Here is a 16213-nt window from a genome sequence, read left to right on the forward strand (position 1 = left end):
TTTGCTTCTGCAGCTTTTGTGTTTTTAGGGGCGAGCGCAAATCGCTCCATCCCCTGCTGTAATCTCTCTTTGTGCATCTAACCAGCCTGTGTCACATCAGTCACTTTCATTGGCTTGTGGGCTTGCCTTTTAAAATCTGCTTGCTTTCATTAGTGAATGGCATGCATACGTCATGTCTTTTCATGTGTTTAGCCCTCCTCGAGCGCACCGACCAACTACTGAAAACATACGAGGCTCAATGTTTTCTGTCTGGGTTCTGGACTACTTTCACTATTTTGCAGTGCGATCTCGCTGGGCAGTAGTCGAGTACTTTGCATAACCGATCCTGTTACATAGGTAATTGCACTTTTGTTGGTTACATAGATAATTGCACTTTTGTCTGTTACATGAATAATTGCACTTTTGCCAATAAGTTTCACTGCGAGCAAACATTTATTTCCCTTTGTGTGTCTGCTTTGCGCTGATGGCGGCTGTCGGCTCGCTTATGTGAAACTTTTACTTTTCAGTTTATATGGCAAAAAAAGTCAGGTTAGTTATGTGAAACTGTTTTACTTTTCATGTTCAATTTATGTGGCAAGAAAAGTCTGCTTTGGAGTTTATAATGCTAATAGCTCTAACTCGAGCAAATGCGAGACCCATTGCATTACAAATGCTTGTATTTATTTGGTTACCTCTCGCTGTTTAAAAGGATATGCCATTTGACACTGCTGGAGTAATTAGCAATTATTTGGAGTCCACGGTCATGCAAATAATATTTTCGGGAGTTTGACAGTGGCTTAACCTGAACAGCTGTACTACTGAGCGCTTTCTAGCCCGGAATATTGGGGGAGGGGTTGAATTATTCAGCAAAGAAACATAAATCCTGCGGTATATCAGTCACATTGTGCCATGTTATGCAAATAAAATCAACATATGGGGCACACTATGGGGTAAATAGGGCCTAGAAATTCTGGCCTTTTAACGCACAGGGGTACAAAACCGCTGAAGATAGCACACAGGTTTATCAAGAAAAAAACACTACATGCATCCACCATATTCTATTCAAAATGCCGTTCACCCGCAATGAATAATTGTGTCTTTAATCGAAGCACAGAAACACCGTTTTATTAACACTGACCCAATAGTAAAAAAAATGTTGCAGAAAACAAGCATTCAGGTAGGCACTCTTGATAAAAGGGCATTTCTCTATTATGGGCATATGACATATTTTCACATTCGTCTTCCGTTTCAGCATCACAGCCTTTATAGCACCTCGCGAGGCACTATAAGATTTAGGAAAGTAGAGATGGAAAACCCTTTGAGCTCTTTCCATGCTGGTTAAGCCTGCGTGACTACTGCGCCGAGAACCTTTGTGAATGAATTTAAATAACTACTGCAGTAAAACACGTTTGCAACAATAAATTACTCTCACATATTTAAAAATGTTGTTTCCTGGCGATGAAGGCACTTTTAAAATGTGTGACCAGTCTTTCAGTGGGTTGAATTCAGTAATCAGTGGCTGGAATAAGACCACAATAGTGTTATGCACTGTGCCCCTGCTGTGCACAGTGTTTAGTAACTTTTGACCCATTCGTCCAGGGACCCCTTTTTAGGTTCAGCATAGCAGCGTGCAAGCGCTGCTTTTACCATGTGTATGTATCTATGTGGGCTTTTAACCACACCCACCCATCATTATTACGCATTCATGGGCTTGCATTTAAAAAATCCTTCGTTTTCGTTGGTAAATGCTTTACGTTTGTCCCTCCTTGGGGCGGTTTTGTTACCGTCGTGGCCATCAACGCTGTTACATGGATAAATGTACTTTTGCAGATAACTTTTACTGCAAGCGAACTTCGTTTCCTTTGGTGTCTCTTCTTTGCGCACACGCTCATGGCAGCTCTGATGCTTCGAATCGGCTTGCTTATGTTAACTGTTTTACTTTTTATTTTCAGTTTGCGTTGCAAGAAAACTCGAGCAAACGCGAGACCCATTGCATTGCAAATGCTTGTTTTCTTTGAGTTCTGGGCTTGCAGTCAAGTTTTTTCCATTATAAAACTAGACCACAAGGTCCAGGATTGAAAGAAGAAAACTTGCACTGGATCACGCATCAACCTGAGAAACTTAGCACATAAGCTATCTAGTCCCTACTAAAAGTAGAAAACCCGGAATCTTGAAAGTTCTGAGTTGCATCTTTTGTAATAACTGACACTTTCACAGTTAGGCTGTATCCTCACATGACTTGTCGCATGATTGTGACAGGTGAGCAAGTTTGACTCTTTGAAGGCACCGTAGCAAGAGGGGATTAGTAACGAGAGAAAGTGAGACCCAGAGAACGACTGGTTTATGTGGATAAATGGGCAGCCATTTTAAAAGAAAGAAAGGCTTGGCAATCTACAAACAAACTAATAGGTGTACTTCCATAGAATTCTATGGCAGGACCGGAGGCGAGGATTATGCACTTCTTTCTTCACTTTTTATTACAACAGCAGGTTCAAAGTTCAACAGAATAAACATTAGAACCACAAATCCCATGAGTCCGTAGTCATGGCAACCATAGTCCAATGAACACCAATAACACCGACAGTATAAATGCCCCAAAGTAACGTCATTCTCCCTCTTTCTTCACTGCTCCAGTGACAGATAAGTGCCTTTCTGCCTCTGAGCTCTGGTTCTTGACATTCTGAGTGTGTATTTGAGATTTTGGCATAGCGTGCTTCAACCTTCACTTCTTCGTGTGTTTCGCTGTTGCTACGCGCGTGGTAGGCTTTTGTCAGCCCGAGCGCGTTTACACTGCGGTGGCGCGTCCGGCCCACTAGAGGGCACGCGTCACGGTTTTGTATCGCGCTCGCGGCGCGCGAGTCGTTTTAACGCTCAGTGCTGTGTTTTCCTAACGCGTTTAGGAGCAATTTGGAGTTTTTTCTTCAATTGCCCTTTTTTCTCCCCCTCACTTGACATCGTTTTCGGTTGTGGCGACCTAGAGCGGGAAGTGCACTCCTCCTACACGGTCACACAGGTAAGTGTGTCCGGTTTTTGCTTTTAGGCTTGTGGACTGCACAAGCCTTTGATTGAAGACAGGAGAGTGAGGGGGCTACCCTGGGAGGTTTTGGGGCGTATTTCTCCTGTCATTACCCTCACTCGCAGCATGCAACCTGCCCAGGACCAAGACTCTTTTCCCCTCATGTCCTCAGAGGTCCCTTCGCTTCGCATCCTTCCCCCTGGGGTGGATGTCGTCCTGTTGTAGGCCATCGCTCAGGCTCTTGCTCCTATTAAGGAGAGCATGGCGCAGCTTGCCGAACAGGTCTCTAAAGGGCCTGTCATGACGGGGGTGACGGGGGTCGCCCATGAGGCTTCCCCCAAGAAGTCACGCAAGTGCGCAGCAGAGCACCTCGGGACACGGAGCCTTTTTCTGCGCTTCCCGGTAAGAGTGCGAGCGTGCAACTGTGCTTACCCTTCCGGGAGGGTTCCTCACCCGGGGATACTGGTGACAAGTGGCACCCCAAATCGGACCTGCTTGTGGGTTCTTCATTGGGCATGGTTGGCGACTCTGAGGGGGATTCTTCCTCGGTTGAGGAGGTGGAAACGGGTGGCGCCCGGGAGCCTCTATCCCAGAATCACAGGATCCGGGGGACTCGGATTCCGACATGTTTGAGCCGGACGGAATCTACCACCCCTGCTCATCTGAATGGCGCCCAGATCTGAAGGTGGCAGACTATGTGGCGAGTAAAATTCGCCAACCTTTGGACAAGGAAGTACGGGCGCAGCTCAGGCCTGAATGCCCCCGCCCTACTCTCCCTGATAGGGTGGCAGCCACCCCGGATATAGACCCAAAAATGTGTACTTTCTTCGCAAAGTACGTTAAGGACACTAAGAAAGGGATTGATAGGTCTTGGTGAGCGTGTCAGGTTAAGCTCACGGACGTCGTTGGGCCTTTGACCCAGATTAGCCAATTGGCCAAGCGTGCCAAACTGTCAAATACACCTCTCCAAACAGATGTCGTGGCGGGCTGGGCCCAGAGGGCCACCCCTGCTCATCTGAATGGCGCCCAGATCTGAAGGTGGCAGACTATGTGGCGAGTAAAATTCGCCAACCTTTGGACAAGGAAGTACGGGTGCAGCTCAGGCCTGAATGCCCCCGCCCTACTCTCCCTGATAGGGTGGCAGCCACCCCGGATATAGACCCAAAAATGTGTACTTTCTTCGCAAAGTACGTTAAGGACACTAAGAAAGGGATTGATAGGTCTTGGTGAGCGTGTCAGGTTAAGCTCACGGACGTCGTTGGGCCTTTGACCCAGATTATCCAATTGGCCAAGCGTGCCAAACTGTCAAATACACCTCTCCAAACGGATGTCGTGGCGGGCTGGGCCCAGAGGGCGTTATGCCGTCTCGGCAATGCCAACTGCGCCATATCAGCCGAGAGGCGCCGCTCCCTGCTTATAAAGATTGACCCCAAGTTGGGGGAATTGTCAACTTCTGAGGCAGGGGCGGTGGCACAGGGTAATTTGTTCGATGAACCTTTTGTCAAGGAGCTCGGCAAATTTGTGGCCACTTTTTCGGCCCTTGATTAGGCCCAATCCTCGATAAAGAAGATCTTTCCTGGGAAAGTTTTGGCGAGGCCGGACGAGGAAAGGGTCGCTCTTCCGGCCGTCAATTCCAACAAGGCCCTGGCGCTTTCCGACAGTCCGGTTGGCGAGACGGTCTCCAGGGGACCTTCTTCCCCAGCAGGGGCAAAGGAAGAAGTAAAGCGAGTAGAGGAGCCCGCAGAGCAGCCAACGCCCCAGGAGGAACTTCGGGTAAGGATTACCCCTTCTTTCCCTGAAGAACTGGGGGGGCGACTTTGCTTGTTCAGACGCAATTGGGAACTCCTCACCTCAGACGCATGGGTCTTACAGACAGTGTCAGGCTTCCACACAGAGTTCTGGGGGACTCCAGTTCAGGAGGTGCTTCCCAGGCCTATGGTCTTCTCGGACTCAGACTCCATCCTCATAGACACAGATGTCCAGGAGTTGTTGCGCAAAGGCGCTATCTGTCCTGCATCGCTCCACCCAAGGGGTTTTGTCAGCAATCTTTTCCTAGTCGAAAAGGACAAAGGTTTTCGTCCGGTGATCAATCTTCGTTCCTTCAACGACTGGGTTGTCTATCGACACTTCAAAATGGAGGGTATTCACCTCCTGCGGGATATCCTGCTACGGGGAGATTGGATGGCTCGTCTAGACCTCAAGGAAGCGTACCTCACGGTCCCCATTTTTCCTCCTCACTTCTGCAATTTCTGTGGCGACAACAGGTGTTCGAGTTCACCTCTCTCCCTTTCGGACTCTCATCAGCCCCTTGGTGCTTTACCAAGCTCCTCAAACAGGTGGTGGAATTCCTTCGTTCTCGGGGGATCCGCCTCATTGTTTACCTGGACGATATCCTTTTGATGGACCAGTCCAAATCCCATCTCATATCCAATGTGAACATGACTATTGCTTTGTTGCAAGATCTGGGGTTTGTGATCAATTACCAGAAGTCCGATCTGACCCCCTCGCAGTAAATGACCTTTCTGGGTTTCCTCATAAATTCCCAGGCAGCCTCTCTGAGTCTTCCGCTCCAGAAGATTGCGAAAATCAAGAAGGAGCTCAGGATAGTGTTGAGGCGGGACAGGATTTCACTTCACCAACTCGCCAGAGTAGTGGGCTTACTGTCCTCATCGATCCAGGCCATTTTTCCAGGCCCACTTCATTACAGGGCTCTCCAGCGCCTCAAAGCTCATCATCTTCGCCGGGGTCTTGCTTACTCCGAACGGATTTCCCTCAATTCGGAGGCCAGGACGGAGTTGCAATGGTCACAAGGAGGCCTGGAACGGCAGGGCCAACTTTGGTTCCTCTCCCAATCTTGTCATAGAGAAGGATACCAGTCTGCAGGGCTGGGGGGCCCGATGCGGGGACCTTTCCTTCGGGGGTCGGTGGACTCTCCAGGAACTCAGCATGCATATCAATTGCTTGGAACTCCTAGCGGGTTCGTTCGCGATCAAGTCCCTGACTCGGGAAAAGATACCCTGTGTGGTGCTCCTTCGGATGGACAATATATCAGTGGTTCAATACATCAACCGTCTGGGGGGCACCCGGTCAAGGGCACTGGCGGAATTGGCGAAGGACTTTTAGGTATTTTTGCCTGGCGTACCATATATCAGTCACGGCGGAGTATCTCCCGGGCATCCAGAACGCCACGGCGGACTGGAACTCCAGGTATCTGATGGATTCCAGCGACTGGCAGCTGGATCCGATGACTTTTCTAGCGATCATGACTTATTGGGGCCCTTGTGCAGTGGACCTCTTTGCATCCCGGTGGAATGCGCATCTTCCTCGCTATTTCAGTTGGCGTCCCGATCCGGGAGCGGAGGCCGTGGATGCGTTCCAGCAGACCTGGAGTCCGTTTGTGGGGTATGCTTTTCTCCCGTTTCTGTTGATCCCGAGAGTTCTGTCTCAAGTGCGTCGCCAGGAAGCCACGATTATCCTAGTGACTCCTCTTTGGCGTTCTCAGGCTTGGTTTCCGACCCTACTGGAACTATCGTGCGATTTTCCTCTCCGCCTCCCATCTTATTCCTCAATCCTTCGGGATTCAATGGGTCAGTGCCACCTGCTGGTACTCCAGGGTCACCTGCAGCTGGTAGCCTGGAGGATTTCAGGAACCGCTGGCAGGATTGCAGACTTTCGCAGGAAGCTCAAACCTTCATCTCTCAGGCCTGGGCTCCAGGGACAGGTAAGAGATACAAATCAGCCTGGTCTTGCTGGTGTTTGGACAGGCATACAGATCCCATGGGGGCCCACATTACAGACGTGCTGAATTTTTTGGCTGAACCGGCTGTGGCAGGTCTATCGTACTGCACTCTGAATTCTTTTAGGTCGGCTATTTCGGCAGGACATCCTCATTTGGATGGTCATCCAGTGGGAGCTCACCCGTGGGTGTGCAAACTTCTCAAGGGCATACGCCTGTCCCGTCCTCCTCAACCCAGATACTCCGAACTTTGGGATGTGTCAAGACAATTCTTTCTTTTCTAGGAAGGAGTTATCGGCTAAATTGGCCATGTTGTTGTGTCTCATATCTTGTAAAAGAGTGTCGGACGTTAGGGCTCTTGATGTTTCGTCCAGAGTTTTTTCTCCTGAGGGAGTAACCTTTACGTTCACCTTTTTAGGTTCAGCATAGCAGCGTGCAAGCACTGCTTTTACCACGTGTTGGTATCTATGTGGGCTTTTAACTACACCCACCCATCATTATTACGCATTCATGGGCTTGCATTTAAAAAATCCTTAGTTTTCATTGGTAAATGCTTTACGTTTGTCCCTCCTTGGGGCGGTTTTATTACTGCCTTGGCCATCAACGCTGTTACATGGATAAATGCACTTTTGCAGATGACTTTTACTGCAAGAGAACTTTGTTTCCTTTGGTGTCTCTTCTTTGCGCACCCGCTCATGGCAGCTCTAATGCTTCGAATCAGCTCGCTTATGTTAACTGTTTTACTTTTTATTTTCCGTTTGCGTTTCAAGAAAACTCGAGCAAACGCGAGACCCATTGCATTGCAAATGCTTGTTTTCTTTGAGTTCTGGGCTTGCAGTCACGTTTTTTCCATTATAAAACAAGACCACAAGGCCCAGGATTGAAAGAAGAAAACTTGCACTGGATAACGCATCAGCCTGAGAAACTTAGCACATAAGCTAACTAATCCCTACTAAAAGTAAAAAATCCGGAATCTTGAAAGTTCTGAGTTGCATCTTTTGTAATAACTGACACTTTCATAGTTAGGCTGTATCCTCACATGACTCGTCGCGTGATTGTGACAGGTGAGCAAGTTTGACTCTTTAAAGGCACCGTAGCAAGAGGGGATTAGGAACGAGAGAAAGTGAGACCCAGAGAACGATTGGTTTATGTGGATAAATGGGCGGCCATTTTAAAAGAAAGAAGGGCTTGGCAATCTACAAACAAACTAATAGGTGTACTTCAATAGAATTCTAATTTCAACAGAACTTTAACTATCGTAACTAATATGAACCATATATACGTGGTAAAATAATGCAAGATGTATTCCCTTACTGGTGTAGAGCAAACTTGTTTTTTAACCTTACATCAAAACTTTTTGTTTTCAAGAAGCATGTTTTCATTTTTTCATTTTGTCTTAAGATCGACAGAAAGTTTTCAGTCTTTGTCGCCGCCTTTATTACGGTACTATACTCCTATTATCATTCAAGATGTCTGCGCTATTGTTTCTCTCTTTGCTTTAGCCAGCCTCTACGCTCTACCAATCCCGAAGCGAGGATGGGTGAAACAGGAAGTGTCATGGACGCTCTACAGCCGAGGTCGCTGTAAACATCGTACAGGTTTTCGTTTCTCCTTTCCCGTCCATCAACCCCGCAACTATTCTGGGAAATACAGGAGCTTTTCCACCCCGGAGCTTCATGTGCCAGGATTTAGCTGCAATTCCCGGGATTGACTGAGGGTGCGGCGCTAGGGTGCAAGACGCGTAAGAGAAGTTGCCATCGGATGGTTGATGCGCAGTTCGGGCTAGGAGCAGACGGAAAGGCTTCACCGGGGCCTTCGCTCTTTGGTCGCCCAGTGTTCTAGGAAACAGAACCACAAACACCACAGAGGCAAAATCGTCCACAGTTTGCCACACACCACCCTGTGAGCCCTCCTCCCCATTACCTCTCCTCGACCTAAAAGTGCCCGTTTTAATGGAAGAGAGACTATTTAAGCAGTTAAAAGAAGGCGCGCCGTTTACAAGTATTGTATTTTTTATTTAAATAACAATTTCCCAACGTGGTTTTCCATTTCTTTCTGTAATCGTACAATTGTGTTTTTTGTGAAATATATTTTATACTTTTTGACCCTTATTCCTTTATGAAATAAACGTTTAACACATTTCGCAAGCATATCATTAGTAGTTATTTACACTTGGCCTTTTTTATCTGCATAATTAATTTGTCCTTTATGCAGGTCTATTCAGATCATTATGTTACCTTTTTAAAATAACCCCCCACCAAAAAAATTATTCAATGCCATTAAAAATAGCCTTTTTAGAGATCATAACATTGATTTACTTAAGATTGTAAGATTTTTCCAGGTTACATCATCAATTACGATGTAAAACAGACTCATTAAACCCTATAAGCATATTAATTATGAAAGCTGCTTTGAATCAAAGGATATTTTAATAGTAATCCCAATAAAAAAGTGTGTCTCGTAAAATGACGTGATTCGTAAAACGTCTTCAAGTAAAGGGATTCAAATTTAATTCTTATTGAAAAAATGTTTTCTTAAACGATAGTTTAATATTCTTCGATAACAAGCCTTTATAAAAACAGATCTTTGAATTGTCCATTAAATTAATAAATGTTTACATTTTACATGTATAATTATTATTTTCATAGCTTTTTTGCCAAAACCAACGGTTTTGTTATACCATACACTTTCCTCAGTAAAAACTCAATCCTAAACGTTATAAGTTTCTTCCTTAAAACAAAAAATACAGTTTCATTGACTGTTTTTATTTCAAGTAAAAGCTTATGGACCCCAAATGTACTTTTTTCTATAAGAAAAACTTTTACCGCAGCGGAAAACGATAAATCGGCTAAAACTTTTTGTGTCAATCTGGAAAAAAAGTTCATATTATGTTCAGAAAGTTGTTCATAGTCCCAAAATTCAAGATTTTCAGAAGGAGCACGTTTCTGTTTCTCTCTAATAAAAAGTTTTCCTTATGTGCATCCCTACACCTCTAAGTCTCTGTTAAGTCTCATTAAAGATCTGTCCCTAGTACATTAATATTGAACCTGCCATTGAAAACGCAACAAAGCAATGCCAAATCCAAAATAAGAAATAATTTTCTGCCCGGAACAGGCTATACGCAGACCATCACACTAAGAAGTAAGATATAAATTTGCATTCTTATCTCTACACTTTCCTATGGGTCGGTGTTCCATTTTTATTCAGACAGATAATCCAAAATCAAATCTGCTCATGTCAGCCCTTGAAAACAGGCACGATTTGCGAGTTGTTGAGGATGCAGCAGCAGTTGATTTAAACTGGATAACATAATTTCGTTTTTTTCACACGTTTTGGAGAGGAGACTCTATTACAGTCACTATGGGTGAAAATACGTGCGACTACAACATTGTTTATGTAGGGGCTGAGGATGACGATGAGAGGATGATGCGCTTTGTTGATAAAAATGGGTTGGAGCCCACTACGCCCAGCACAGGGGGCCTAGTTTATGATCGGACCACTGTGCTTATCGAGCAAGATCCTGTCCGTCCACCTGGGGAGGAGGATGAGGAAGAGGACGATGATGAAGAGGAGGGTCAGTGTAGTGAACACCTACCCTTCCTCGCTCAGGCCCACGAACAGGGCTTTCTCCTTATGGCAGAACATGATGGGATGGCTCATGGATATGTGCAGCATATCATCTCTCCGGATCAAATCCACCTCACCATCAACCCTGGCTCCACTCCCATGCCGAGGAATATTGAGGGAGCAACGCTTACTTTGCAGTCGGAGTGCCCTGAAACTAACATGAGAGAAGTAAGTTTTTGAGACTACCTACAAAATGTACCCTAGCAGAGCTGATGCCATAACCATCTCATAAATTAGACTACTTAATTGAGCTAAGTTTTGTTCAGATGAGTGAATTCGTGAGTTGGTCTCCGGCTGATTTGGACTAGATTGCCTACAGAACAAACTCTCTCTTCTACACTCAGAGTCTAGATGTAGGTTGTCAGATTGGAGGTGAGTTGTGTAAGTGACCTGCCTCTGTCGAGCAGTTTCTTTTTGTCACTCAACATTGTGTATTTGAGGGTTGAAATTTAATTATTGACAACTTTCTTTGAATTCTGTATTTGAAAGCGTTTTAAATGACAAGGAATAGGTTTCATTTAATGAAACTGGAAGTATGTTCACTCCCTTTGGTGGCAGCCTATTTATTTTGCTTCTATGGGCAAAATAATCCAGAAGAATCATTGGTCAGGATGACCCCTATATTGATCATTCCGTAGGTATATTAGTGGGTGTCCTCCATCCTTTCCCCCCCTCCCCCACCGCCCCGGGAGGAGAGAGCATACATTTCTAAAACAACTTAGTCAAACTAAAGTTTGATTTAAGAAACTCACTTGCTACCTAAACAGGAGAGAGAAATCATGTAACATATCTAACATTTATACAAAGGTATTCCCTGTGCTAACCACATTTACTCTGCCTTCCTGAAGGATGTTCGCACTCCTCTAGACATTGGGCCCCTAGATTTGTGGATTCACTTGATAGTGCTTTAAAAATCCCATTTTAGGCGTTGGGCGAAGCATCTCTTCCACACTTTTGGTTAGTAGAGCTAGGAAGAACTGAAGGAAGTCAGGGTGATGCAGGTCTGACAAGAGCTTCTGATAAAAGCAGATGATTGATGGGAAGAGCTCACTATGCAGGCTGACCCAGCTTCTTCTTTCTTTGAAGAGACAGAATCATTAATGATGTTTCAAAGGGGAAGCACTGGTCTGATAGAACGCAGAATATTATACATAATACACAAAAACAAGTAAGGAAGTTAAGAGGACCTAAATGATCATCTAGATTAAACCAGTACTCTTCTCAATGTTTCAAAGTAAGGGGCCGCTGCATTCCTAGATCCCGGCTCTGTACTGTCCTACTAGGCTTATAATCCAACATTGTTTTTGTTCCCGCTTAGGTTGGTTCACGGGAACATCCTCTGGACTTGATGAGGGTCCGAAGGTTATACTGTTCTTGAATTATCTGATAGAATGTCTTCAAACCACGCATACACCTAAATTTCGGTAGGTTCAAACTGATATGGTCATTTACTGCAGTGAGTACTCATCTTTTTTTGTGCAGCATTAGAAAATGGATTGGATCGTCACCTTTTGAGGTGAAAGAGTACTTAGATAGAAAACTATGCTTTTTCTTCTGTCTACTTTTTCAGTACCAATTGAACAGTCGTGTTTTGGTAATTAGGATTATGCATGGTTTTAAAGCATTGTATCAGATAATTGAAGTACCTTATAACCTTTGGCCAAACATCAAGTCCTGAGGATGGTTCCCAGAAACAGCCTAGGTGGGAGTGAAACGTCAGCTCACTAGAAGCCTAGTGGGGCAGAACAAAGCCAGATGTTGGAATACTGCGGAGCCTTATTTTGAAACATCAGGAAGGGCACTGATTTAATCTTCATGATCCCTTAGACCCGCCTGCCTTCTTTCCTTGTTTTTTTTTTTTTGTATTCAGCTTTTTCAATTGTTTATTTGTGTTGTGTTTATGTTTTTTAGTAGGAAAGTGTGACAGGGTTTGTTTTGTAACTCCTCAGTAGGGGGTACGTATAGGGTATTTCTATGTCATTGGTAAGTATATGCTAATACTATATTTTTTCTACAAAATTAGAGTAGAAGAAGTTATATTTCTTTTATGTGTTTTCTCCTTTCGAAATTGTTTGTGGTTCTCATGCGAAATAGCTTTTGATGTTACTTATTTTTCGAAAATGTAATCAATGTCCAATGGGCATTTCTTCAGTGTTAGTTTACCGGCCACCCATCCCCTTGTGTGAATATTAAACAGGGTACACCATATTTTGTTTTTCATTATCAATAACATCTGTTATATACCTGGCTCTTATAGATGCCCGCATACTTACAGGCCAATAAGGCTGATCTGCTACAACTAAGTGGATCTCCTTCACTGTGTAGATAAGGGGCAATCAGTTTAGTGTGTGCATGAACATAAAGACAGAACAAAAAGACACCTTTGTGACTAGCATTGCTGCATATCCTGACTGTAAAATCATTAGCTGCCTGTCACAGTGTGTGGACACTCACTATAGTAAATTTAAGTAATTGGAAAACTCTAAGCCTTCGTAGTATTGATCTATGTTTTGAGAAACTAGTTGAAGAATGATGCTAGCACGTGAACTCCTTCAAGCAGGCAGAAGCATTTAATTGTAAAGGTTTTTGTTTGGTGTTGCACTGGTTCCGGATTGGAGTACACGTTACCTGTTGCGAAGCCTTTAGATTTAGTGTTGATCTTCCTTGTAAAAGTCCAATTTAGAATTGCAATGCAGTGGTTTGATTTTCTTTAATTTAGTGCATACCGTCAGTACTTTTTGACTTTGAATTGTTTTGCTGTGGAGTACAGTTCTGCATTTTCTGTTATTTCTCTGGATTATTTTGGTTCTGTAAACTGCAATCTGCGTGGGTACTGCTTTGGTATCAGATAGAGATTGTTCCTGAAATGAAGGCACAACATTGGATGACCCTATATATTTGGCACATGTAATTGAGCAGAGTGTCATACGCATAACAGAATTTTCCAGGAGGGAATCACTAGTTCACAATGTTAGAGCTAATTAAATTCGTAAAGTGGGCAGTGCTAAGGATATTAGCTAGGATAGTAATTATGAGGCCCGACAGATGCATTTTACCATTGTGAATGTTGATCGCACAGAGTGTGTGCAAAGGATTGGCTGACAGTTGTGTTTAAGGAATGTAGAAAGCATAGATATTTCACAAGGCCGTGTCTGTAAATGGCATTGAATGAAATCTGTCTACTGGAGCAGGGAGAGTGTGATATGAAATGAAGACCTTGCGATGCAGATAGATGTCAGGAAGAAAAAAGTGCTATACAGCTAAATTGCGGTGATTTAAGTGGAATTAGTATTCATGAGGGATTCAGGAAAGCCAGAAGCCCAGAAAGGAGAGAATGTTGTATGTAAGCTTTCGAAACGAAACATTGCAGAAAACAAATATTTGCTCTGATGGGTGAAGTAGGTTACAAAATATTTTTTGGAGTATTTGAATCTGAGAATATAAGGAGTACGAGATAACAGATGTTTATTGGCGTGGTCAGAGCAACATGAGCTGGATATCAAGTTAGAGCCTAATGAGACGATTTTGAAGGGTTTAGCACTTGCAGGTGGGATTAAAAGGTAACAGCCCTAAGAAAGAATGCACCAAAAGATGTTCATGGAAGGTTTAGTAATGAGGGTGGCTTTTCTTGCAAGATCTTGGCAAATGAGAATCGGTGTCTTAACTTGCAGTGCGTTCAAAATGTACTAATTATGATGTACAATGAAATCAATAGAGTAGTTAAGAGTTTGTGTGACGGAGGTTAGCAAGAAATGTCTGAGTTTGCAAAGGCATGCTGTAAAAAGTTTGGCGAGGAAGGCTAACTGCTTGTTAAGAATGTGTGTGGATTTGCAGGACCTGTTGTCTGAGTAGATTGACACTTTACCCCCATCGCATGAGGGGCATTATCATTGCCTAAATGTGCAACGGTTTTAGTCGTGCTAGACCTTTTTCCTACATGAAATCAAATCGAGTTACGTGAGGAAACAAGTAAGAGAATTTGACCTCTTTTATTGTTCTTAAGTGCGGTTTTTGATTTAAGGGGATCGTTCAGGGATGTGAACACATCGCTGGTTTTTGAAAAGCCACGCATGTCATAGCTTGTGTTGTGCCACCTACTTTAAAACATGTTTGTGCTGCTCTGTGTACACAAAGATGTAGCAGTAGGGTACTAGGACGCAATTCCTGGGGCTCCACAGAGCCTAAGATGGTGAACTTCCCGAGGAATGCTTGGTAAAAGGAGATTCTTAATCTGACAAAATACTGTATGGAGACCATCCCACACTTTTCTAACAACATCGAAGTTATGCAAATGTTATTAATGAAGTATGGGCATTTCCTTTAGTCAGTAATGCAACCGTCCATTCCAGAAAGTGAAAGAAGAGGTTACATTAGAGCTTGCTTTGAAACAATTATATGATAAGGTTATTCTTTTCAGGAATGCAAGTGTCCAAAAGCTAGAAGTGGTTCTTATGCAAGGGGCATGATGGTTAATTGAGAACGAAGCATCATTATTTTGATGGTGTGTACTCCACTCCTGGGCATGCATATGAGAAACAGAGTTTGTGCATCACAAATCTGCAGTGATGAGTTAATGGAAAAGAGAGTGTGTACAGCTATGCTAAGAATAACCAAATTACATAACCAACTGTATAAATTCATGTACAAGTAAGTTGGTGCTGAGAGGTGGGGATGGTGAGGTGGTATTTGGAGCAAAGAACAGCAACATAGTTTGTGGTGTTTAATCAGTGATATAAAACCTTGGAACTGGAAAATTGGAAGCTTGAAGGCATAAAGACAATGTTTTCTCCAAGATAGCCGGGTTTGGGCCAAGGATTGACCTACTCAAAGCAAGGTGGGAAAATGAGACAGCATCGTGGTTAGTGGTGTTTAGTTGGTGATGGCCTTTGCTTTCATGATGCATAGGGAAAGCTGAAGCTATCAAGATACATTTTTTTTCAAGACAGACTCATTTTATGACCGAGAGATGGGCTAGACAAAGGAAGGTATAGAAAAAATGAACCCATATTTTAATGTGGAAGACATATTGACCTGTGATGGTGTTGTAGTTCATAGATTGAGAATGCAGGTGGACATTTTAGTTTAGGATCAGATCGTTTCATGGTTCACATTAGACGTATTTGTTGAACAAATCATGTATGCTTATGTAGGATATGCTATAGGTGACATGCTACAGAAAAGAGGACAGCTTTATTGTAGGTTATCATTGATGTCCCAACACCTGTGTTTTAAACTGCCTTTTAATGTATCTTTTTTTGGAAAATCGTGTGAGAGAAATCTCAGTCCGACCATTGTCACAGTAGTCTACTGCACCTGAAGTATTGTCTCCCCAACCAATGCAAGCCTAGAGTTTAATACCATAGCCGCCTTCATGATAAATCAGGCTGTATTATACTGTGTCCCTACATTCGTGAAACAATGCATCTTAAACTGCCTATAAAGATTCACATTGTCGCCTATACTATGATCCTGCAATAGAAAAATGTTAGTTAGTTTAAAAAATGCAATTTCTTTGGCTGGAGGTACAGCTTGTAGTTGCACTTCAGGGTAGGATTAATGGGTCCAAGCTGAGGTGAGTTTTAGAGAGTGCAAATAAGGTGGGTGGCATTGTTTTATCTGAAGTGTGTAACACAGTGAGACAATCTCAGGATTATATAATGGAAACATTCTATGCAGAGAAATATAGGGCCAAGGATTTGATTCCTGCTAGGTGGTCTTAGATGTTCAAACCATCGAAGCTTATAGTATTGTGTTATCATGCATTGTTGCTGAATTAAAGGAAAATGTGGACCAAAAACAAGCCCTTTCCAGCCAGTAATATGACACAAATGTGGTTGAGTGATGGTAGTTTAATG

The 16213-nt window shown here is 43.6% G+C and overlaps 1 protein-coding gene across 1 annotated transcript in view; it reads left to right on the forward strand.

The window, feature by feature from the left end:
* The first annotated feature begins 8299 nt into the window (after nt 1-8299).
* The window catches only part of MTF1 (metal regulatory transcription factor 1), a 100018-nt gene continuing 92104 nt past the window's right edge, over nt 8300-16213 (forward strand). Inside the window, exon 1 of the mRNA XM_069223980.1 lies at nt 8300-10526. Within this exon, the coding sequence (XP_069080081.1) occupies nt 10092-10526 (435 nt within the window). The 5' untranslated portion in view covers nt 8300-10091. The remainder of the gene's footprint in view (nt 10527-16213) is intronic.

Source organism: Pleurodeles waltl, chromosome 3_1, assembly GCF_031143425.1.
Source record: "Pleurodeles waltl isolate 20211129_DDA chromosome 3_1, aPleWal1.hap1.20221129, whole genome shotgun sequence".
NCBI lineage: Eukaryota > Metazoa > Chordata > Amphibia > Caudata > Salamandridae > Pleurodeles > Pleurodeles waltl.